General features: G+C 36.1%; 1 protein-coding gene across 2 annotated transcripts in view; it reads right to left on the bottom strand.

Moving 5' to 3' along the window:
* The window catches only part of LOC105155036 (uncharacterized), a 342,981-nt gene that overhangs the window by 132,308 nt on the left and 183,349 nt on the right, over window positions 1–27,324 (bottom strand). For both annotated transcript variants that reach the window (XM_087409286.1, XM_087409287.1), the window contains exon 3: window positions 3,215–3,495. In XM_087409286.1, coding sequence (XP_087265412.1) covers window positions 3,215–3,495 — 281 coding nt within the window. The remainder of the gene's footprint in view (window positions 1–3,214; window positions 3,496–27,324) is intronic.

The following is a 27,324-nucleotide window of genomic DNA, read 5'->3' as shown; positions in this document are numbered from 1 at the left end:
TTAACAACACGATTCTACACCACAGTTATAGAAAGGCGTACTTTTTGGCGCACTTTGACATAGAAATTTTTCCGTCAAGGTTTACACGTTTATAAAAATAATATCGTTCTCATCTTTCCCCTCTGTCATGCTATTTCTTTGTCTTTTATAAATTTTAAATATGTTAATTTCGTTCAATTATGAATTAAGAATAATGAGACTGAAATGAATATTGTACTCTTTGAGTATCGGATTGTTTTTTAATTACATTGATAAATTTATTAGAAACGTAAAAAAGCCAAATTAGATAATAATTATGTGTAAGTATTATTAAACCAGTATTGACATACAAATCATACAATTATTTCAGTACCACGAATTCTAAGAGCTTTTCTTATAATTCGAGTTAACGAAATATTTATTAGACTTAATTGGGTAAATGTTCCCCTTTATACAGCCAGAACCAAACGACCTCCGAGCGACCTTAATCCCCAAGAAGGTCAAGGTCATTGATCTTTTCCGTAGCTTCTTATTCATTAAAAGGTTATTAATGAAAACGTTTTTATGAATAGGACACTTTTTCAACACAACATACATATTCCAATATGAATGTATAACATTTTATTTATTATTTGACAATACATAATTTAATGAATATAAAAAAGTCATTAATTTAAAAAATTGCGGTATTCTGTCATTAAAATCATATTATTTTTTAAAAATAAATTCTGTTAAATAATGTTTGTAGTGTACTTCTTGTACACTAAATCGTGATAAAGCAGAAGGCATATCACGCCATAATCGCTTAATATTTTGTGTACGTATATCAGATTCAGGGTTAACATAATTAATAGAGTGATTAACGGTCTGATGCACATCAAGTTCTTTTAAAGGTACATATTATTTCCACAAATCACTATAAATTATACTGTCTGGTGCGAAATACGTTTCTGAAATATTCTCGTTAACGTTTGTACAGTACGATCTTTCACAGGAACAATAAAAAAAGATTTACTATTACGTTCGATAGCACCAAAAATCCATTTCCCACCAATTACCCGTCCTCCATTATATTTTCTCCAACTTTTGCTTCATCAACTTTCACTATCATGCCATGACCACCAAGCATACCAGTTTTCTTGTCTCATCCATTGAGCTAATAACTGGAAAATAACAAAAAATATAACAATTAAAATCGCTTTGCACGATTTTTCATCGAAAAATGCCCCCAAGCAGGGAGGACGTGGGATAGGTTAGGGTTAGGTTATCATATATTCATGAATATATAATATAAATCTAACCTAACCCTAATCAAATCTAAATGGTAGATAAATAGTTTAGAAGATCTTCATAATTGTAAGTTAAATGAAGAAAATCGTGGAGCAATATCTTTGCTCTATCAAGTCAGACAAAGGACTTATAATATATTAAAATAACAATGTTTCCTTTCCAATATTATTATTTTCAAATTCCTAATACGAACGTACAAATATCAACTTACATGGAGCAAAACTCATACTATTATATATTGCTGAAATATATACCATGTGTTCAAAAATTACTTATTATTCATAAAAACGTTTTCATTAATAACTTTTTAATGAATAACAAGCGACGGAAAAGGTCAATGACCTTGACCTTCTTGAAGATCAAAGTCAAAGTCAAGGTCACTCGGAGGTTGACTGTGTAAAAGGGAATATTTACTAATTTCTCTATCAATTTTATCTGCGCTATAGCGCTCGTAGCATTTATTATTTAATAAGTTTTATGAGAATCGCGATCGCGCTTTGTCAAAAAGTTATAAATGTTTACAACAAACACACTTCAAAAGCTTATTATTATCTTAATTATAAAATTGTTATTACCTTATAGATGTTCAATGATTCTATTTTGCTCTAACTTCTTGAAACAGACGGAGGAATAAGTTTGGATGCACGTAATAGCGGTACTAGATACAACTGTTTACTGTAAATTCACTTTTATCAAATATCAATTACCCTTTAAGTACGTATCAAGTCACATTTTTCCACGATGAGATTTTTCTTTTATAAATTGTGTCACATTTCAACATTGATACATTTCGATTACACTTGACAAGGAATTTATTAATTGATTTATCAGTTAATTACTAACAATTACAAACGATCGATTATTTATTGAAAATCACACAAAGAAAGAAACACGTTTGTGAGTTCGTAAACAACAACACAGCATAGTATTTATGTCACAAACATACTTTAATTAAAAATTTAACAGGTATTTCAGGTATTTACATCAAATTGTAAGAAACGCTTTTAGAATTCGACGTACTGAAATAATTGTATGATTTGTATATCAATAATTTTAACGCTTATCGTACGTAATTATTATTTAATTTTGTTCTTTTACAACATTTCTCTAATAATTTTATCAGTGTAATTAAAAAACAATCCGATATTCGAAGAATTCAAGGTTCATTTCAATTTCATTATTCTAATTTATAATTGAATGAAATTAGCATATTTAAAGTATGTGAAAGACAAAGAGATGATCTGACAAAGGAGAAAGAGAGAATATGTTTTTATAAACGTGTGAATGCGTCCGATCTGTACCTCGCGCGTAAAGTATCCGTGTCTAGAAATCCTATAATCAAAGTGTGGCGAATGTGGACCAAAAATGGCGGATAGAAAAAGATAACAGATTGCTTTCTCATATGAACGCATGTCTAAAAAGTATTAGAATACGTGACAGGCAATACATGACGACAATATCTGAATAAATCAATCGAGTTGATCAATTGGTCGAATTGTGCAATTGTAATTTGTTAATTTTCTCTTTATCCGAGATTTCGAAAAGATTTCTAACCTCTTTGACACAGATTTTACTCATCTGCTTGTTTATCTATTTCTTTCTTTTCTTTGCACTCGTTCTTTGACAATGTACGAAGTTATCTGAAGAATATCGAGTGGATTAAAGTTGAGAACCAATCAGAAGTTGTCCGTTTTCATCAAACTCTGATTATAAGAGCTCTATCTGCGTTTAACCGTGAGCGCTGCTCCTGTTCGTTTCTTCTACGCGGTCCGTGATACACTAATTATTTCTTCTTGTAATTTGAAAACTAAGCTTCGGATAAAATTTTCATCAGGGAAAAATCATCTTAGAATTAGGTCAGAAATACATTTTTTCGAATACCCGGGTTGTTTTGGATCACCCTGTATACCTATCAAAAATATGTTTCTGTATTCAAAATGCTTACCCAGGTGACAGTGAAGACAAGATTCGAAAATCTCTGCAGACCGATACGGGATTGCCAATCTCAGGTAACTTGTCAGTCGTATTCGGCGAGCCCGTAAGAGCTGAGGATGACGGAGAAGTTGAGGACGCGTCGCTAGTCCTCTCAAGACCACCAGTAGATGATCGGCCGAGAAGCAGCGGCGTAGCGCTTCCTAAACCCAAGCATCGCATTCTCCACGCATCCTGCAGCAATTGTAACCGTGCTTGCTTTCTCCACTTTGCCCGTCTGTTTTGAAACCATACCTGTGAAGAAACTTCACTTAATTATTGGACTTATATAAATTTCATTCTCTCTCTTTCCCGCAAGAAGAAAAAATGGATATTAGGATCAGGGAACATGAATTATTGTTGCGTCTGAATAAAAATAATCTCGAAGGTATACGTACATACGTATCTATTACGCTGTTTGTAGTTCGATTTGAAAATACGGATATTCGATTAATTCGACTAATATTATAATTCAGTTACATAATAAAAAAATTTTTCGATTTTTCGAATATCATCAGTTGTCAGATAGGTTTTATTTTATTATTTCTAAGTATCTCAAAAAAATGTATATACTTTTCGAAAATAATTGAGAATTGAGATCTATTTTTAATCTGAATAATAAATTTTATATGAATTCCAACTTTTAATCATTTTATAATTCAATGTCGCAATGAACAAATTATGGAAATTGCATAATATGATATTATAAATATACATACATAACATAGCATATATATACAATTATTTACTTAAAATTTTGCCACGCTGAAAGTAAATTTTGTGTTGTAATATTTCTGCATCATAATTTAGGAAGAATTAAGGGGATAGGCGGAATAAAGGCCGAATTACAAAATGATGAATTTTTGATAAAAATTAAAATAACTTGCTATTTTTTATTATACAAATGGGTACAGTCAAATGAATTTATGTAATGTCTTTAAGAAATTAAATGTTGCAATGCTTCTCTATTACAATCAATATTATATTAAAAAAGTTTAAAAAAATCCTAAGTAGAATCATGCTTTTATTTCGCCCCAATTATGCATTTTTATAAGCACATGTATAAATTAATTTGATATTCCTTTATGCACAATTATATATTTTTAAATAGTTGAAATATTTTTCCTAATTACTGAACAATTTCTTTCTAAATTTAATTTTGCAAATATACCGCTATGATTCACCTCAGCACACATACAGATATATAATATCTCAAACACGTAACTCATACATTGTTTTAATTTTTTTACTCGTAACAATAATTATGTCAAAAATAATGTGAATTTACGGAGAATGTTCTCAAAGTTGTTCCATTTTACGTATAGTAGTTACATAACAGTGATATGATTTAAATACGAAACGGCGACATGATTACTACATAATAATTATGTATTGAGATGAAATGCATAAATAATATTTATGGAATGCAAAATTTGTCACTGTGACATCACAAATGGGTAAAATTGTTATTTATTTGTTATTTATTGACATTAACTCGATTTTTTTGGATTTGAAGAAGTTGTTTGTTATTTCTTGCTTATACTACATGGGCTGAAAAGTCTCGGGATTTTAAATGAAAACAAGCGTTTTATGGGTAAAGTTATATTTATTTTTCAACATATGCACATATTTCAACATGCCTTCGAGGGCGATACACTTGGTATAGCGATTTTCCAACATTTCGATGCCCTTTCTGTAGTACAAAACGTCCAGGCCTTCGAAATACGCCTCGGTTTCCGCGATGACTTTCTCATTTGATGTGAATCTCTTTCCCTGGAGTCACCGCTTGAGGTTTGGGAACAGATAATAGTGGCTGGGGGCCAAGTCTGGAGAATACGGTGGGTGAGCAACCAATTCGAATCGTAATTGGTCCAATTTGACCATCGCTTTCAAGGACGTGTGTGACGGTGCGTTATCGTGATGGTACAGAACTTTTTTCTTCGCCATATGGGGCCATTTTTTCTTTATTTCGTCGTTCAGTTTGTCCAATAACGCTGCATAATACTCTCCCGTAACTTATTCTTCCCTTCTGCAGGTAATCGATGAAGATTATGCCATGCGCATCCCAAAAAACGGAGGCCATAACCTTCCCGGCCGAGCGTTGGTCTTTTGGTCGGCTTTCGTGGCTTTTCGGTCACTCTGCAGACTGCCTATTGGACTCAGGCGTATGGTAATGGATCCACGTCACAAAACCTCGAAAAAAGTCCGCTCGATTACGCTGCAACAACGCCAAACCGGCCATTGAATCATCAACGCGCTGCTGTTTTTGGTCGATGGTCAGCAAACGTGGCACCCATCGTGCCGATAGCTTTTTCATCTCCAAAACATCGTGCAAAATGTATCCCGCCCGTTCTTTTGAGATGCCCACGGCCTCAGTTAACTCGCGCAACTTCACTTTACGATCACTCAAAACGATTCGATGCACTTACTTTGCGATTTCTGCATTCGTAGCCTCTTTTGGCCTTCCAGAACGAGGTGCGTCTTCGGTGCTTGTACGACCCATTTTAAATTCACTAAACCACCGATAAACTGTTGTTCTCGAAGGAGCAGATATGGGTTAACATTTCTGTAACCATTTCAATGATTGTTCAGAAGTTTTCCCATCAAAAAACAATGTTTGATCAAGATGCGATATTCCTGTTTTTCCATTTTTTTTACGAAGGCGAAAGTAACGCCACTTAAACGACTGTAGCTTGTAAACGAATGAACGAAATGTCATGAAACTTCATACATAAACTAGTGACAGATGAATCTCTCGAAATGAATCATGTTCATTTTCTAGTGGCACCACCTATTGAAAAATCCCGGGACTTTTCAGCCCATGTAGTAGAATTAAAAGAATAGTTTGTATTATATAATTTTGCAACTTTTTTTAAATAAAAGAAATATATTTTTAATACGTAACAAAAAATTTTCTTTAAAGAAAACTATTTTTTTGGAGGATATGCAAAGTCCCGAAAAAAAATGTCCCAAAAATTGAAAATTAATTTTCAATTACGATGATGTCCCATATAACTCATTTTGCGTTAATAATATTAATATCTCTACTTTTAGGGTATATAGAGAAAAAATAAGAAGCAGTAAAACCGGTTTAAAAGGCTTTTTGAATAGCTTCATCAAAATGGTCATTACTGTGCCACAAAGATGAATTCTAATTTATGAGATTTTAATATTAGTTTATAATCTATATATTTTTTTCAATTCATGATAATCCATACAAAAGGCTTCGTGTGTTAGTATGTGTATATGCGTGCGTGCGTGCGTGCGTGCCTGTGTGTGTGTGTGTGTGTGTGTGTGTGTGTGTGTGTGTGCGTGCGTGCGTGCGTGCGTGTGTGCACAATACGTATTATACATATACTTGTTGCTCACATCATCATGTTACACAATGAACGTCCGTACCATAAGTACATACCTTCTGAATGTAGTTGCACTAAATTATCGATTTTGCAGTTGATCGTCACGATCGTGTTATATTTCGGAGTTCTCGTCATATTTCGATTACGCAATCATTTTTATTGTTATCTTAAAAACGTCTGTTTCTTTTCAAACAATTTAACATGAATCCAAATACAAAAGATCATCATTATTCTCTCGATAAACACGAATTTGATGGATATTCATATTTGCGATAAAGTTTATCATAGAAAATGTACGACCACCATGTACGTATAATATTTCGCTTATCTCGATAATGTATTATTTGATTCTTACTGTAAATTATATAATGTGTAATTTATATTTATCTAATTGTTAAATACAGATATTTATCATGTAAATATAAAAGAAAGGATGTTCTGGACGAGGAAAGTTGAAACATAATAGATTTTGATAAACAAAGAGACACGACCATCAGCTGATGATTATGCAGAAAATATACGATTATTTAAAGAAACTTTAAAACGAAACGTTCAGAACAATTTCCGAAATGTGAAAAATATATATGATGATGTGAGCAGAGAGTATGTGTATAATATGTGTTGCTCACAATTTATTACTTATTAAAACTCTTTTTCCTAATTACATCTTTTTAGATATGAAAATATATCTCCTTTAGTCTCCATTTCAAAGCGTAAAAAGATCGATGGTACGATGGAGAAGATATTAAGACCTTCGTGTCCTACATCATTGCGAGATTTCGCGAAAACATTAAAAAGGAAATGGAAATATTTATTGAAGTATAGTAAAAAAATGTTCCTTAAGTATTAAATCTATAAGATCTGAAGATCGTAGCAAAATGAATTTAATAATACTTGATCAAAAATTTATTCGAATCTTATGCAAAATAGGAACTTGAAGAAATATCAGCTAACGCTACGTTTAAAACTGCTCCTATTTAATTAGAAAATTAAAATAAAAATTCAACTGTGTTAATAAAACGCGACAACTTTTTACATTGATGGCTTCAAAATTTAATCGTGTAAGTCTCTTAAACATTATTAATAATATCTATGAAAAGTACAATATACATATATATATATATATTAGACTGATAAGAAAAAAAATTTTTTTTTTAATGGCCTTTCAGCTCAAAAGTTTCCATTTCATGCCAAAAAAACACCCCTAAATTTTTATTTAAAAAAATATTAAGATTTAAAGATCGCTAGTAAGCGATTTTTAAATCAAAGTTTCGATTTTCTTTAATACATGTTTGATTTGATGCAAAAATAGCTTAATCTGGATTTTAAATGTGATGCTATATGTCTTTTTGATCTGAACATGATGCAATAATTTATTCAAAGTCGATTTTAGCAAGGCTCCAAGTGTTCAAATGGATTGTTACTTCCCTTAAATGTAGGTCTGTTCACTCAGAACAAGATCCAGTTAAAATTTTTCTGGAATCTCCTCCTTTAAAAATTTTATTTAACACACGTGTTTGTACATACTATTATGAGTATTGCAGGTAATATGAGCATCCCTTATATTTCAGCAATGGTTGGTATTATTAGGTGTTGGAATTAATTCGTAGCGTTTTACAAGTGATGGGAAGTACTTTCATTAATGTATTTTTTAATGCTCATGTGAAATAAATAACATTCTTTCATTAAAAACGCTACGAATTAATTCCAACACCTAATAGTAGTGTTACGTCCTACAGACGCCACGATTCTTTTCTTCAGCTCTACGTCGCGACTATGATTGGCGTCTGTAAGACTCGAGCGGAGCCTTGTTATAACGGTCTGACAAAATTGAAAAGAGGGATCGGATAGACTCCGCGAAAACTCGTAAATGCCAATCAACCCGGAAGGAATAACAACCTTAATGCAGGCCCAAAAAGAAACAAGATTGCAAAAGACATTATAAATGCACCGAAGTCATGCAATAGTAAAAATCTAGGCTTTGTCATCCGAAACTGACTAACAATTTCATCTTAGAAAAACAGACTTTACGTCGCGCTTAAAAAATCGTAAAATGCATGGGATAACTTCCCATGGTAGCGTTATCTAAGATCAGACTCGCGGCTGACAATGGTAGCCCTGCACGCAAACCTAGTTGTGCACGGTAATCATTTGTTTACCTAGCCGTATTTTCCGCGAGAATAACAGAATTCGTCATCCGTCTGGAGCAATCTTGGCTCTTTAAGGAAAAACGTAAATCACTTCTTTTCTTCTCGAAACTACTCTAACGATGTACTTTAGATTAAAAACGATAGGACGCTATAAAAATCGTAAATCTCGCGTGACATTGCAACTAACTTTTGCATCCTAGACAAAGGGCACAACGCCCCTTTTTCGGGTATAAATAAAGGTCCCGCGAAAGCGCAGAGCATCAGTACGAAATTTCAAATCACCCGGTCCACGTCAGCGAAGTTCGCGGTCAATTACGAGTTAACCCATTGTCACGGACAGTGCGGAAATTATTGAAATCCGCGCTAATCACACCAGTTCGCGATCCCGTCCGAGTGTGAACTTGTAATCAAATCGCAATTGAAGTTAGCCGTACGCCACGGCGACTGCTCTTCAGACGCTCTCCGCGGACGACGGATCTCCTTCGTCACCTACCCGATCTCCTTGGAACCTATCCAATATCTTGGGTCCAGCTAATAGTAAGTCGCTATTTTTTTCCACCGCCGCGTTTCCCCGCATGGAAACACATTCATTGTACTTAAATACATTTACACGCATTTCCAACGAACACACATCAATTTTAACCCTTCGATTCGTAGTGCGTTAGGAAACGCGGACGAACCTCCTATGTCCGGAGGAGTAGGCGGAACCGTTCCTCAGGGCCACCCACAATTGCGCCGCCACACCGACTGGCGAACTATTCGCCGAGATCTCCTATTCATCAACAGAGGCACAATCGTTAGATCTCACCTCTCCTCTTGTCATCGACCCTGCTATTCAGGAAATCCTCGGTTATTCCCCTCCTCTTCTCGAGAAACGATTCCCTCCCCCTCTTTCTCACGAAGAAGGATTCTTACTCCCTCTTCCTTTGGATCAGCTCCCGCCCCTCCCGTTTCAACCGAATCCCGAGCCGATCGACTGGGATCGGATGTTCAGGCTATATTCGTCCCCCAACGAAGGGGACAGATTAGTCCCGTATACATCCCCGGAAATCCCACACCTTACACCGTTCTCTACAAGCACCTAATTCCGATGTGCTCCTGCAACACTTTCCTCGCCTCCCATATCCATTAACCCTTTCCTCTCCCACACACACACACACACACACACACACACACACACACGCGCGCGCGCGCGCGCACGTACGCACGCACACGCACGCACGCACACTTTCACACTCACGCACGCACGAACGCATAAATGTGTATTAGGTGTACAACTTTGCTTCGGCCGTTTTCCTATAGATGGCTTTAGCGGTAAGTAGTGGTCGAAATAAATAGATCATAGACGTCATACAATAAACTTGGGCATTTGTCAACATAATCCCCATAGAAACATTAATCGATTTGTGTCTGCATCATAAAGTTATTCTCGATTGAAAATGTCAGTTCACGAACCAAATTCTCGTAATTTTCTGCTTCAATATGAAGAAATCTGCGGCTGAGGCTCATCGAATGCTCTCAAATACTTATGGTGAGGCCGCTATTAGTGCAAGAACGTGTCATGAATAGTTTCAACGCTTCAAGAACGATGATTTTGACGTCGAAGACCGGTCTAGCGGTGGAAGAGAGAAGGTTTTCGAAGATGCAGAATTGGAGGCATTACTTGATCAAGACTCGTGTCAAAATCAAGAAGAATTGGCACGATCATTGGGAGTGACTCAACAAGCTATTTCAAAACGCCTCAAAGTCATGGGAATGATTCAGAAAGGAAATTGGGTGCGATACGAGTTAAAGCCGAGAGATATTGAACGGCGTTTGTTTGCTTGTGAACAGCTGCTTGAAAGGCAAAGACGGAAGGGATTTCTGCATCACATTGTGACTGGGGACGAAAAATGGGTTCATTATGATAATCCCAAGCGCAGAAAATCATGGGGAATTCCCAGCCATGCTTCCACGTCGACGGCTAAACCGAATATTCATGGCTCCAAGGTCATGCTCTGTTCTATTTGGTTGTTCTTTTATTTGGTGGGACCAGCATAGTGTATTATGAGTTGTTAAAACCGACTGAAACAATCACGTGATCAGTATTGAACGCGTTTGAGCCGAGCATTGAAAGACAAACGCTGCAATATAACGAGAAACACGATAAAGTGATTTTGCAGCATGACAATGCTCGACCCCATGTTGTGAAAGTGGTCAAGACATACTTGGAAACGTTGAAATGGGAAGTCTTACCCCACCTGCCGTATTTTCCAGACGTTGCTCCCTCTGACTATCACTTGTTTCGATCAATGGCAAACGGCTGACCAGCACTTCCGGTCTTATGAAGAAATAAAAAATTGGATCGATTCGTGGATTGTCTCAAAAGATGATTAGTTTTTTCGACGCGGGATTGGTACGCTGCCCAAAAGATGGAAGAAAGTAGTGACCAGCAGACAAGATGGACCAGATGGACAATACTTTGATTGAATCATAAATGTATTATATAACCAGTTTTTTACAATAAAGCCTCGAATTTTGGAAAAAAAACGGCGGAAGCAAAATTGTACACCTAATATTTTTATGTAAAAAGGGGAAGAGAGAAGTTTTATAATGTATAAAACTCTTTTTTATTATTATTTTTCTTTTTATTAATAAATATAATTTAAGATATTCCCCTGTCTTTTATTAAAATCACCATTCGCATTTTCTTCCCTCCAATACCTGAGGTCGCATGAGGTCCAGTCCCAAGTCAAAAGGATTAAGTTCCTTGACTCAAAAAGTAGGACTGACGTTCGCACTGTCCAGCGGAACAGGTGTCATAGCGTCCGTTTGGACGTTGACCTATATTCCAGGACTGAAAAGATGCGTATGACTCACAGATGTTCGTCTCCTCGCGTATATCTGTGAGATTGAGTCTAACCGTCCTTCCACACCCTCTCCATTTTCTCTCACTGTCTCCTTGACCAAATTTTCAAGGGTTTGGACGTTACAGTAGCCAATGTTGTAAAAAAATGCATTTCTCTTCGCGACATTCCAATATGCTGCGAAATTTGAATTAACTTTACTTCGGATGTTTCATATTACAAGTTTCATATTAGCAAGTACGTTATTTTTTTATTTCTTTCGTTTTTTCCCCTAACTTCATAAGATCTCCGATATACATTGAAATAAGATATTTTGTTCTGTATGTTAATATTTGTAAAGTAAACAATATTAAGCCATTTTAATCTCACAAAGTGTCCCAAGACCATTATTGATGTATTAAACATGGGATTATACATAGTGCGACAAATATGTTCCCGGACACGAATCACATCTCAGTAACCAGTGGCGACATCTGTGCGTTCAAACATGCATTTTAAAAGTTGAACATTTTGCTATCATCTGTCAAAGTTTCATTCATTTTGGTTGACATATAACGAAGATATGACAGTTCATATTAAACAAGATTTTGGTCGAGGTAGAAATTTTAATATGGAACAAAGAGCAGTGATTAAATTTAACGCAAAACTTGGTAAAAGTGCATCAGAAACATTCCGATCGATGCAACAAGTTTACGGCAGTCAATATTTAGGTCGTACAGCTGTTTTTGAGTGGAATAAGCGTTTTTTGGAAGGCAGAGAAACCTTTAAAGATGACAAAAAATCAGGACGGCCAATTTTGGTTCGAACACCTGAAATGATTAAAAAAGTACGTGATTTTGTTGCAAACGATCCCAATGCATCACTAAAAATGATGGAGGAGGCTTTAAATATCAGTAGAGAAACGATTCGAACCATATTATATGAAGATTTGGGTAAAACGAAGGTTTGTGCGAAGTTTGTTCCACACACATTAAGAAGCGATCAAAAATCAGCGAGAATCAATTATTCCAGAGGCATCGTTGCAGCCGCAGAAAATAATTCAAACTTCCTAAAATCAATTGTTACGGGTGATGAAACATGGTGCTTTTAATATGATCCAGAAACTAAGCGTCAAAGTGCGGAATGGAAGTCAAAAAATTCACCACAAGCAAAAAAAGTACGAAAAGTTCCATCAAAAATCAAGACAATGCTCATCACATTCTTTGATAGCAAAGGTATTATCCACAAAGAGTTTGTTCCAACTGGCCAAACAATTACTGGTGCATATTATCTCGAAATTTTAAAGCGATTGATGGGCAGAATTCATCGTATTCGCCCCGAATATCGTGATCCAGAAAATTGGTCTTTGTTGCATGATAATGCACCGAGTCATACTTCATTGATTGTCCGTCAATGTTTGACTCGAAATCGTGTCTCTGTGTTAAACCATCCACCGTATTCACCTGATTTGACCCCCTGCGACTTCTCATTATTCCCAAAATTGAAATTGAAATTGAAAGGACGCTTTTTTGATGACATTCCGACCATCCAATCAGCTTCTACACAGGCACTAGAGGCAATTCCGCAAACCGAGCTAGAACATGCATTTGAATCACTATTGAATCGCTGTAACAAGTGTATTGATGCCAGAGGAGAATATTTTGAATAATAAAATCAAAAAATATGCATATTGTTGTTTCAATTATGACTTTCAGGCCCTGTTCGGGAACATATTTGTCGCACTGTATATATGTTGATATTATGGTGGCAGTCCCGTCTGATATGATTGATTTTATTTTGACAACTTTTAATTCGTTTCATCCGATGAGATTGCACTTCACCTTGGAAATAGAAGGCAATAGTATTAATTTCTTAGATGTACCATTATTAATAACAATAACTGTTTAGAGTTAGATTGGTATCATAAACCAATATTCTCAGGACGATATCTAAACTATTTATTGTCACATTTATCTAAACTATTTATTTCTCTATTTTTCATAAAAAGGTATCATAATGGGTATGTTGGACAGAGTTATATTACTCTCAGATATTCCAAAATTTCATTATAACAATATTAAGTTCATTATTTGTACATTACTAAATAATGACTATCCATTATAACAATATTAAGTTCATTATTTATACATTACTAAATAATGACTATCCAGCAAAATTTGTTTTTGACATGATCAATAGTCGTCTATAAATATTGATTTAACAAAAAATTTTTTAGTAATAATGTCCCAAATGACAATAGTTAGTGATCATGTATCGTAGTTTTTGTTATTATATATTGATTCTACGTCAGAGAAATTTTCGTCGATTTGTAAAGACACCAACATAAAATTAGCGTTTTTCAACAACAAATTAAATAGATTCATAAAAATATAAAAGAACGTTCTTTCAAAATTTGATAATAAAAATGTGGTCTGTAAAATTTGTTGTAAAAATTGCGATGCATCATATGTGGGACAAACATGCAAGAAACTTTCCAGCAGAATATCTGAACATCGTAGACATATAAATTGGAACTGACACTCATTCTGTAATTACTGAACATCGTATTGAATTTTCACATGACTTCGATTGGAGGAACGTCCAAATTTTAGACAAGGAGAAATTTTTGAACAAAAGATTGATTTCGAAAATGGCATTCATACACATGCAAAGGAATGGCCTTAATTTACGTTCAGAAGGTCTGCATCATACCTATGCAGTGATGCTTGAAAATTTCTCCTGAATGATGTTAGTAATCTTTTTAGATTTATAGTTTATTAATTTATTTTGAAAAAGTTTTATTGGTTGACAAAAATGTAACAATTTTAATGGGATATGTTTTATATTGAATTTTTTGTTTTTTTTATGTAATTCTTTATTTTACAATTTTAATAATTTTGACAGTTTTTAATTCTTATACAATAATTTATTGCGATTTTTACTTAACAAGTAACTATATACATGTATTTTGTTCGTCATATTTGCAAATTTGCCTTAATGTTTACTGTGTGATCTCTTACTTAGAGAATAGTTCATATCTGAATGACACGTCGTTGTACACGGATGTGTGTTCTAAAAATGTGTGATATATCATATATGTGTGATATCTTTATATTTGATTTTAACAATTCTACTTTTTAAGTTTTAATATGTTCAACAAAGATTCAGAGCAATGCTTCGTGTTCCATGATGGTAAGTCATTTGAATTGTTTACGCATATATCACTTTAATAATATTTGTTTTAAAAAAAATATCAGATTAACAACGCTGCATCTTTATCAATTTGCGAGTGCCTTAGGTATTATGGAGCTAATTATACTTAAATCATTCTTGCTGAGGAGGACTCCAAAGAGAGTCGAAACGTTCAAAATAAAGAAGACATCAATCCAATATCTGAGTATTGATTGTTTACTAAATAATTGCCGTTTATCGTTGCTGACTCTTATTAGCCTATTATATTTATCTTTTTGTATTGTTTAAATGGGAGTTTTTTCAATAGATATGCATGATCATTTATTATGAGCATGTTCATTATTTCTTATCGTACATTGAAAAAGGAAGGAGTCTGACGAGAGGTCAATCACTATGGCAATTAATATACATTTCTTTAGAAATATATTGCAGTATAGTAATAAAACATGCAATGCTGGCAGTATTATAGCAATACGCTAGTAATATGCTAGCAATACGTAGCAGTACATAGCAATACTTTAACAATACTTGGCAATATTGCGCGCAATAAGTGGCAATACATAAAAAAATAATACAATAGCAATGTTAGCAATAAAGTGTGTTGCTATAATTGTGTATTGCAATCACTGTACATTTTTGTAGTAGTGGTTGACCCTCTGAGTCTGATAATAGTTACTAAATGTATGGCGAAATAATGCCAATCAAATGTCCAAATAGCCAAGTCTGCCAAGATCATATATTACTATTTGTATGCTATATACTATTATATATTGGTAGAACTTGGGCAGTAATCGAACATAATCTGCCATCTCAATTAGTGTTGGTAGAAATGTAGCAAAAAATGCTAATATGAAAATATATTGCAAAGATTAAGCAGAAGTTCTTGGCATAAAGCCAATACATTGCATACTGACACAATATATTATCAGAAACTAAATCAAAACTGAGCATAACGTGATATTATCATATTAAACTGGCAAATGTCAGAAATCGAATTTATTGCTTGCATGATATGAGGGCAAAAACATGCCAAAATTAAGCATGCTGTCTCAAAAAAGTAATAGTCAAAACACAGTAGAAATATGGCATGGAAATGTTATATCGGATATAGTTCTTCCGTTTACCGCTAGATTATGTATCTCAGTATTTACTCGTATTCAAATTTCTGTCACGGGCAAATATAATTCGCGCGTAACGCCTCGAGCTGCAGATATGTCTTCGCGATCTCGCATTTGCGTTGCTTTGTGGATTTAGCGGTCTGGGCTTTGCCCCTTTTTATTTGTGCTCTCGCTGATGCTAATTTAGGCACTAATTTAGTGTTAATTTTATTACATAATAGTTAATGGGATACAAAATTCTTTTTCGCTTATGAGCGGAGCTTCTTTTTTCACAGAAGGTGAGATTAGGCACTCGACTTCGGGTTTCCCCTCGCCTCCCTAGACTGTTAATGCGTGTAACTCTTGAATAATTCAGTAAATTTGAGAGAAGGCAATCTCTATTAAAACAAGCCTCCTTATCTCCTCTCCCTGGTGACACAGAATTCCAGTCTGATACCAGCACTGCGGTGGCTATGACTGCAGTTACAAGGCTAATGTAACACATTGCGAGCTCGGATCACTCGACGGATGCTCACTCTGACGCTGAGAATATGGAATGGGAAAAAGACCCCGAGTCTTTCTCGAAGAAAAGGTCCACTAAAAATCTAGATAAAGCATTCAATATGGTAAGTCACAACAAATTCAAGAAAGTTACTGTTACGATAGTTAAGCCTGATACTCAGGTCAAGATCTGGAAGTTCAAATTCGTCAAGTGTGTACCAAACAGAAGGATGATCTCCCTTCGTATATTATGGACATACATACGACCGAATACATATTGCCGGAAACAAGAATTCGACATCAGCTCCTATGGCTCTATATTCTATAGTAATGGGAAAGGTTATTATGGAAATAGTGAATGACAACATTCGCGAAATTAAAAAGATAGGATAAGATTCTGGCATAAGAGCTAAGTACATACACAGCAGCTAATAATCTCTTAAAGAATCCCTTCTTAGCAAAACATGAAAGCATTCCTTAACATAGAGTAATTAGAACGGATGTCATTAAAAATGTCCCGCAAAAAATAGATAGTAACACAATCAAATCTTTTATTGAATTTTCAATTAAAATAGCAGAAGGCTTAATTGGCATGTTAAAGTCAACGGCAAGGTTACGTATATCCCATCGTGCACTTTGTACATTAAGTTTGAAAGGTAAGAAACTTTGACTTCTTTAAACAGGTAATGCCGTTTAAGATTGAGTACGAGATTTTAGTGTACATCTCTAGAATGCGTAATTGCTACAGTTTAAAGATTATGCATTTCGCAAGTTTTCTCCGTGTCCAGATTTATTCTGGAATGCCAACATTTCGTGAACCTTGCAGTTCATTTTATCAAGGCGAGGAGTAGCCAGATACTGAGCTGTTTCTTCGGGCCGTTCCTTTTTGTATTATGTTGCTTGGAGTGGTGGAGGGGGAAGAGAATTGTGGGTGAGTGGGGGAGGGAGAGGTGGAGAAAATTGGTTGGTCTTCAATAACCAGGAGAATAGTTTTCCATATTTTATTTATGTATAGTCATTATCTCTATTTAGATTGCTAGAGTGTTTTTGTATCTCTATGGCTTCTCTATATTTTCTTGGAAAGTAATGATGTAATATTGGCTATCGTGGTCGTTTTGTCACAGTATTTTATGTCCTGTTTCGATGTTGTGTTCTGATAATGCCGACTGCGTGGCGTATGTTAGCCTGATATCACTTGGTATTCTTTTATCCGTAGGTTGAAAATTCTTCCGGTTTCTCCAATGTATACTTGCCCATAGGAACAAGGTATTTTGTATACTCCTGCGAAGCTGAGTGGAAGTCTTTGATCTTTAGGATTTTTTAAAATTTGTCCTATCTTTTTGGGTTTAAAGATAGTTCTGATATTGTGTTTGTTTAATATCCTGCCAATCCGATCTGTTGTTCCTTTGACATATGGGAGAATGGATAAGATCTTTTCGTTTGATTGTGTGTCAGAGACACACGTTGTCTTGTTTGTATGTTTATTGATTATTTTATTGATTATGTCTTTTTTGCCGTGTCCGTTTTTCTGTAAAGCTAGTTTTAGGTGATTGAGTTGCGTCTGTAGATGTTCTTTGTCAAAGATAGTGAAAGTGAGTCTATCTACAAGTGAGTTGATTGCTGACTTTTTTGTGTTTGGTGGTGGTGGTGCGATTCGGTATGTAGGTATCTATCTGTGTGTGTTGGTTTTCCGTATACTTGATGGCTTAAGGTATCGTCAGCTTTTTTTAGAGAACGTCAAGAACATCTAGGAAAGGGAGTTTTCCATTTTTCTTTATGTCTATAGTGAAGTGGATATTTGGATGTTGATTGTTGAAGAAAATAAAAAATTTATGGAGTTCGGCTCTGCCGTGTCTCCATATTACAAATCGTCGTCTACATAACGCAATCAAATTTCTGGTTTTTTGGATATTTTTCTGAGGGCCTCTTTCTCAAAATGCTCCATGAAGATGTTGGCAAAGAAATAGAAGAGACCATCGCTGTTCCTGAAGTTTGTTCATAAAATTGATTGTTATAGGAAGTAAGTGGTTCTTAAAGTAGTGTTCTATTAGCGGGATCAAGTCGGAGGGGACTTCATGTGAAGCTTTTATTCTGTTTAATGTATCTTTTATTGAGACTTGTGTAAAAAGGGATTATACAAGTCGAAACTTACAAGTAAGTCTGTGGGACGTAGTCGAATTTTTAGAATCTTTTGTATAAAGTTCATTGAGTTGGTTATGTATGATTCGGATTTTCCAGTGAGGGGATGTAATATTTGTGTTAGGAAGCGGGATAAGTTGTTATGTCGGGAAATGTATGTGCACTAACAATCGGTTTAAGGGGGATGTTTGGTTTATGTATTTTTAGTAGTCCGTACAGTCTTGGTGGGAGAGGATTTGTAGATTTTAATATTGATTTGAGTTTATTGGAAATGTTGCTTTTCTCCACTAGGCTCTTGGTGCGATTGTGTTAATTGGATTTTTGTCAAGCTTTTTGTATGCTTTGTCTGAGAGAAATTCTCCATCTTTTTCTTATTATATATAGTCTAATGTGTTCATCACTATTGTCGTGTTGCCTTCGTCGGCTGGAAGCACGATGATGTCTGTGTCCCTGTTCAGGTCTTGGAGGGCCAATCGCTCTTGTCTAGTAATGTTTGATGAAGAGGGTTTGATTTTGGAAAGAATATTGGTTATCTGTCTGCGGATGTTATCTGCTTGTTCTGATGGGAGTCGGTAGATTCTATTTGGTTGATAATGTCTTCCTTTGAAACATTTTTAGATGCCACTGCGAAGTTAGATGTATCAACCACGAGATGTATCAACTGTTTGGCGAGGGCCTTTGGTAAGTGAAGATATAGTGTCTTGAGACAGGTCTTTGTTGGATAGGTTCGTTAAGTAGACAAAGTCGTAAATTTTTGTGAAGGACAAAGTTTATATATATATATTTCTGTTTTTGTCTTTTAGAGGATTATATGAGGATATAATGGCTTATTCATATGTAATACGATCTAGGGTTTGCCACATATTATACCGCAATGTGGCGGATAGGAACAGGTGGAATTTAAAGGTTATATGAGAGATCTGCGCTATTTGTGACTTAGTAAAGTGGATGCGTTCTTTGATGGGGCTGGTTTTATGATGTTTTCGGATTTGTGTGACACAATGTTAGACGTATAGAATTAGTTTTTCGCATTAATACAGATGGCTTTTCAAACAATTCTTATGTCATGCTGAGCGATCGTGCGGGTTACGCCCTTGATTTGTATGCTGACGTTCTCAGTTCGTAAGGTAGGTGGATTGCCGCATTAACAACCGCTTGAAGAGGTAATTAGTCGTCTTAGACCGAACTCATCGCGCTCCCTTTCTCCATTCTATCGACGCTTTGATATTCACTTTCGTCGTGGATCGACGAATGCTCGGCGAGACCAACCTAGAGAGAGAACGCAAAGAAAGCCTATTGTATCCTAATGGCAGATCGACATCGCAGTTCGGGAGATGGATAGTTACTTTCGGTACGTTTTTGCCGAGAGTGGTTGACGCCCAGGGCGAGGAGAGGGATCCACCTCCCCCCCCGATTTGCCAAACTCGTTTATTAATTTAGGAGAATTATTGCTTGGGTTGGTAAGACAGGATAAAGGACTGTATATTGCTCTTCTCATTAATAGCTTAATTAGGTTCCTTTCATTAGGTATTCAGTTCACTAATCCTCCCAATTTGAGTAGTTATTTGGGATCCTTAGATACACTCTTTTTTTTAACTTTTTTTTAACTTCTTTTTATTGCAACAGACACGGCTAACATAAAGAAATCGTCTAAAAGTTCAGCCGTCATTTAGTGGAATTGCCGAGGCAATTTGCCTCAAGTCCCTATTGTTCAAATATGATTTGTTCAGATATGACATTGTATGCTTACAAGAGACGCTTCTTACAATTAGATATGACACCAAGTTTAGTATGGCATCTCACATACAAATTTGGCATGATATCCCAATAGAGGCAATTGCTATTTTTATAAGGAAAGATAACAGGTTTGATACGTTGGACCTTATTCCATTTTGGCATCCCTCGTGGGAAATCTAAGGGGTTAAGTAATAGCTTGATACACACATCATTATGATCATAAATATTAATAGACACTCGAATAACGTTACCCGCTCAGGTTCACTGGACGCTGCTGAACTTTGCTAACAAGCATGAGTATGTGTTAATTGTAGGTGAACTAAACGCACATTATAGCAACTGGCACTGTGCGTATGCGAATATAGCAGGACATACGTTGAAGAAGTTGGAAATATGAGTTCGTGATTTTAAATAAGGATTCTCCCACTTTGATACAACCGCCGGGACATAGGAAATCATCGATCGGTGGCTTCGTCTGTCCTGGCATTGATTGCTAGTTCGAAAACGGAAGAGGATCCCTATAATTCAAATCATTATCTAATTAGTGCCTTCATAGGCGATAAGATAGATAGAGCCTGCCAATTTTGCTATAAATTGAAGTTAGTCAAGGGAGAATTGAGGTCACTTACTACCGATTTGTATGCCGTATTTTTTTCCAAATTCTTCTCTGGTGCCAAAGGATATTTCTGAAAAGTATGAACATTTAAAAAATCATTTACTAAAGAAAGCGCGCGCATTTTTTTCTCTGGAGAAACAAGTTCCGCACTCAGGGACTCAGAAGAAACAGACAAAGTAATCCTTTTGATGAAACAGTGAATGTGAGATGGCTGTCGCTTCTCGCAGACAGGCGGCCCGAATGTTTAAGAAGCAGCCTACGAGAGAAAATTACTCTCATTTAAAGTCTCCAGGTTGTATGCGAAGGTGCTCAAAAGGTAAAAGAGAAAAGGCTGGAGGATTCTAGTTGATATAGTACCAAAACTCCTATTGCGCAGATCTGGTCGCTTATCAGAACCTTCAAGAAGCACGAACTGGTAACACGATTGGTAACTCACATCAGACATCTGGAACCGAAGCTAAAAAGCAGAAAATCGAGGCTCTCTCCGAACTCCTATCTTGAACTTGGCAATAATGTATCAGAAGTCACGAATCCGGGAATTCAAGAGGAGAGCGCTGTAGAGAACAGCTTGGACCCCCCCGTTCATCAAGGACGAACTCCGTATGACCTTGGCTAGTGTTAACTCCAACTCGGTTCCTGGACTCGGAGGCTGGACTAAATAGAAATTATTTTGACCATACCTGACATGTATCGAGACTAGATATACACAATGCTATCTTGACACGTAGTGTTTTTCCCCCCTTTTGGAGGTCGTTGATGATATTCATTCCCAAATCAGAAGGGAAAGGTTTCAGGCCGATTTCACTTTTACCTTATTTGCTAAAGATTTTAGAAAAATTGATTCTGAAAAACTAAAGTGATATTTGGAATCGATGCCAATTCTCTAATGATCGACCCAAATGGGGACCCAAATTTTAGATCCTTGCGTTTGTGCACCGATAATCTGATCACTATCAAGTGTCCTTTCATAAGAAGAAGATTAAAGTTGCTGTTTTTTTTGATGTTCAGAATGACAGATATTCTTGCGTAGTACCAGATATTCTTGCGTCATGATCTGACATCGGAATTCTAATCAAGAAGTGGTTTATTTGGTTTTACGTCAGAGAGAGAAAATTATTTCGTGGTGGACGAAGAGCTGGTCGGACCTCGCTTGGCACATAAAGGCATTCCATAGGACTTAGTTCTCAGCCCTACACTGTTCATGGTCTATCTCAAGGATATAAATGATTGCCTAGACACAATGATTGTCAACACTCGCATTCTCCAATATGCTGACAATATGATAATTTTTCCTCCAGTTCAATCAAGGCCACACAATCTCTTCAGAACACACTCATAATGTGTATACTTCTTGGCAATAAAGATATGGAATTATCTATAACCAAAACTGAGTACATGATTTTCTCCGACAAAAGATTGCAGTTCTTTGATATTCTGTTCACATTGCAAGACAGAGAATCGAAATAGTGAGTTCTGTTCTTGCTAAAGCAACTATTCTTGCTAAAAGGGTAAGGGCGGTGAGCAAGTCTCTATTCTTTAGCAATACATATATAGTGTTACGCCCGTGTTTTGCCGACGTCCCTGGTATAGCGAAGAGCACGCGTTGGCGAGACAATTAGGCATTTCTATCTGACAACAAGATCGTCTGATTTGGATGTGAGCTGTCGGCACCTATGGACGTATTTCTTGATTGCTTCATCTTCCGTGGTGTTCTGTTCTGTATTCTGCATTAATAAACGCTTCTTGTTCTTCTTCTTAACATTTGTGTTGTTCATTTTGGCGGAGTGAGTGTGCGCGTCCACGAGCGCGACCTTGTAAATCGGCCCCGCGGGCATAAGGCCCTGGAGGGATTGAGAATTTCGAGCGGTTAATGTTCCGCTCACTTATATGCAGCACATATTGTAACATGTTGATTACAGAAGCCGATAACAAAACTGTAAGTCTTCAATTTTCTTTCGTTTTTCATATTCAATTGTAGCTGACGAATTGCGTTGTTGTCGATACTTTAATTGTGGAGAAGGATTTTTCAATCCATAAACACAATTAAGAGAAAAGAGTCTTTAATAATCAATGATAAAACAGGACACTGCAGCATCCTTTTAACTTTAATGATATGTATTATTCGTATAAAAGATTTGATATTAACAAAATTGGCGCCATGTTAAATCCCACACCAAATTAAATAAAAAATATAATTTTAGTAATACTATCTTTAACCCTCAGTACCCACCCTTCAAAAGAGTCCCTATCTATCCATATCCGGGTATGTAATCCCGCGTTTTTTTTTTGCTTATATCTCAGATTGTAGTGCATCGATTTTAATTAACTTTTTTCAATCTATTGTTTGAAGATTGAAAAAAAAAGAATTTTTAAGTCTAAAATGTCGTAGCACAAAAGATATTTTGCAATAAACGAAAAGAGATCGGAAAAAAAAGTAAAAGAAATGAATTTTTTCCAAAACCTCATCTTTTTGTCAAAAATAAATGGAAAAAAATTTTATTAGTGATGAATCAACAGCTAATAAGTTGAATTTTAAGAAACTATAAGCGTTTTTGCCATTTGTCTTAAAAAAGATATTTTTTTCAGTTTTATGGAAACAAATCATGAACCGAAAATCTTTGAATTTTAATATAAATAAATAAAATAAAGTGATCTTGTCATTCTCCTATAGTAAATATTAACAATTTACTATTATATTTAGTATTAATAATTACAATTCGATCGATGTGAACAAATTAAATCGAACACAGTTTCAATATTAAGCTAATCACGGCGCGCGACATCGGCCAAGCGAGATTAAATTATCCGACACTTACCCAATTGTTTTATAGTAATGTAAATTGTTTATACTTTATTATATCTGTTAAATGATGATATTTTTATTATATCTATATAATTTCGTTACTAGTTTAGCTGGTTGTAATTGAAGTAGAGAATGAATAACACTTTTATCAATTGAAGAAGTGATGTAGCGGATAACGTAGAAGACTCACCTAAGGCGCGTTTTTTAATACCAATTTGAAGTAGTTAATTTCAGTATAATTATTATAAATGTTTTAGAAATAAAATTTGTAACCCTTAGATATGAATGTTTTTTTTTTCAAATATTAATTAGAAGACTCCGCGCGGGCAGTGCCCCCACGGAATCTCTAGACCTTTAACTCCTTCGCAAGATCGTGAGCGGCTTATTCCCAGCGGGGAACGGAGAAGATATTTCCTTGTATTTCCTCCCCGACATACGAGTGGAGGAAAGACCTGGAGTCTCTGAGACAGTGATGCGAATTTGGAATCTTACATTCGCGTTTTATACGTCGAGCGGCCGAAAACATTTTTCGGTCGCTTGATGCTTGCTTCAGTGAAGTTACGTGGGAAGGAGCAGACTCTATGTCTCGCCCTCAGCGCGCCGACAAGGCAAGCAATGAGAACGTAAATGCGAAAAGGTTAGAGCGATATAATCTGCACATTTCTAACTATCAAGTTACAGGTCATGGGCTCGTGCTTGCTACCGGTTGCGCCGCAATCGCTGATCGCATGCTGCATGCGGTTTCAAATTCACATCATTGCTCTGAGGGCGAAATGGTCCCGCCTTCAAGAAGTTGCGGGAGCTCCTAAAGGTACCAGGGCCAGACGGGATCCCAGGCAGGACTTGGGCTTTTGCCACCACGGTGGGGTCGCACCTGAGACAACTCTTCAACGAGTGCGTTAGATGCGACAGATTTCCTCGGTCATGGAAGAATGTCAGACTTGTTCTCTTACGGAAGAAGGGCAGTCTGCGGACTTTCCGGCAGGCTACCGTCCCTGCTGAATGAGGCGGACACACTTTTTGAGAGAGTTGTCGCGGCTCGCATCGTCCGGCACATCTCCCGGAAGGGCGGTAATGATCTAACGGAAAACTAGTTTGGCTTTCGCGAGAGCCGCTCTACGATCGATGCGATCAATCAAGTACGAGTCTTCGCGGAAGCCAACACGAAAGAAGGGAGGGTAGTCGTAGCGATATCTTTAGACATCAAGAATGCATTCAATACTCTCCCCTCGGATCGGGTAAGGCGATAGAACATTTCCAAATATTTCCTTGCCTGGTCGCCATAGTCGAGGATTATTTCTGGGAGAAGAGTCTCATATATACGGATAGGGACGGTGGAATTGCAAGATCGCGATGTCGTGTAGGGTCCCCCAAGGGTTTGTTTTAAAGCCCCTATTATGGAGTCTGACACATGATCGCGTTCTTCGCACTGCCCTCCCACCGAGAGCCGAGGTGGTCTGTTACACAGACAACACTCTGGTGTTCGCAGCGGGGGTGACTGGGAAGGGGCGAGCGCGCGTGTTGCTATCGCCCGTGCCATGTGCTCGATACTGGACTTGGATCTAGAGGTGTCTTTCCAAAAAACAGAATGCAGGTTTTTCCGGTAACGGGAAGAATGGAGAACTTCCTCTTTCTTAGATCCAGATAGGAACGGCCCGCATCCAGATGAGCGGATCTTACCGACGGAGCGTAGGACAGACTGTCGTATAGGATGACACAGATATTCACCGGGCACGGATGCTTCGGTAAGTATCTGCGTCGAATAGGACATAGCTTTTGCAGTATTAAGTATAATAGTTTTAACGCAAATCAGAGAAAAAAACATTGACAAGCTGTCAAGCATGTATTACGTTACTTGAAACAAACTAAAAACTTCAGTTTAATATTTTGTAAAACCCACAAAAGTTTGAAAGCATTTGTAGATCTCGATTGGGCTGGCGTTAATCGAAGATCACATTCGGAAAGTACATTAATCCTTGCAGGAGGACCGATTATGTGGTTCTCAAAGCGTCAAAAATCAATTCCGTTATCTACTATGGAAGCTGAATATATGCCTTGTCTGATACCACAAGACAGGTCGTATATGTTAGAAAACTATATTTGAAGAATTAGGTTTTTCATTTTATGTCAGAGATGCTATGCCTATATTCTGTGACAACAAAATGCCATAGCATTATGTAAAAAAATATGATACACCAAAGAAGTAAACACGTTGACATCAGATTCCATTTGTCCAGGGAAGCGTAAGAACAAAAATTAATTAATATTTAATATATTCTCGCAGATGAAAATATCCGACGTTCACTAAACCTCTAACAAAAGATAAGCATATAAAATGTGTGCAAATGTTAAATTTAAATTGATTTGTAGCATGCGTCAACGCGTATACTCTTTTTCCTAAGTATATATTATAAATCACTCACCGAATTATTACATATTTTTATTTTAGCTGAGTGAGTATTGATAGAGGAGTGTAAGGGAATCAATCCGCTGTATATGATTACCGACTGAACTTACATAAACTTTATGAAAGTCAAAGGGCATACTTAACAAAAAAACCTATTGGCTCACTGTGATGTACATAAAAAAGAAATAAAATATAGTTAGTCTTAAGTCTAATTTGACATGTGCTATTTATGTGTCCTCCCTTGATCATATCCTCGACAGGAATAAAAGAAATTGCGAAATTTTTTAAAAACTTATCCTTACTCATAGTTTAATGACTACAGCTTTATAAATGTATATTAATTTTTGTTCGTTCAAATTATTCTTCTTACTCAACATCTATGCTTTCTTTTTTGTTTAATGAATATATATCTATTTTGTTTTAAGTACACAAATTTTAAGAGTAATATAAATAAATATAAGATCTGTTTCTTATTTCTGCACTAAACTTCGAGAAGCATCATATCGCATCATAATAATCACTTGTGCAGTACAATGCGCAGTCGCGTGTACTTAAGCTTTGCTATGTACTAAAGGAAGGTTAGATTAAGTTTTACAATAAAAATATGTAGAAGGCTAACTAAAAAATTTTAATAAAAATAATGTTACATAATTTCATGGATCGTATATTAATTTTATGAAGAAATTTAAAAGTTACGTATTATGTCATTTACATAATACGAAAAACAGCTATTTTTCTCCCAAAAAAAAACAATTTTTCGAAAAAAACCAAAATTCTTCTGATTTTTCCAGCAATTTGAAAAAAAGCGGATTTTTTTTAAACTATAGAAGCGACTTTCATCTCATCTCTTCTCTTGCTAAGGAGTGTATGACTTTCCTCGCAAACCGATTCTCAGCACTTCCTTCCTTGGCAAGAAGCTTCTATGCGAAACGACTTTTATCCCACTTCCCCATATTCTGTTTGTGAGCGTATGATCGGATTCCTTCTAGGCACTTGTTAAGGAAGGAAAGATTCGAGCGGCGTAAAGAGACGGATCCACTCTTTGTCATAAAACAAGCAGGAGATCCCGCTGTTGGTGCCGCAAGGAAGCTTCTGCTAAAAGAGGACGCATCAATGCGGAAGCAGATATCATACAACGAAAGAACCCATCACATTCTAGAAGCACTCCGCCCAAATAATGCAGAGGAGAATTTTGTGAGCAACCGCAAAAGATGCCAGTTACAAGTCATATCTCACGCAAGATTACAGGGCGCGCGACGTA

The sequence above is a fragment of the Acromyrmex echinatior genome, chromosome 9, assembly GCF_024713525.1.
Source record: "Acromyrmex echinatior isolate Ae372 chromosome 9, ASM2471352v2, whole genome shotgun sequence".
Classification (NCBI taxonomy): domain Eukaryota; kingdom Metazoa; phylum Arthropoda; class Insecta; order Hymenoptera; family Formicidae; genus Acromyrmex; species Acromyrmex echinatior.
This window is presented reverse-complemented; position numbering and strand designations above follow the sequence as displayed.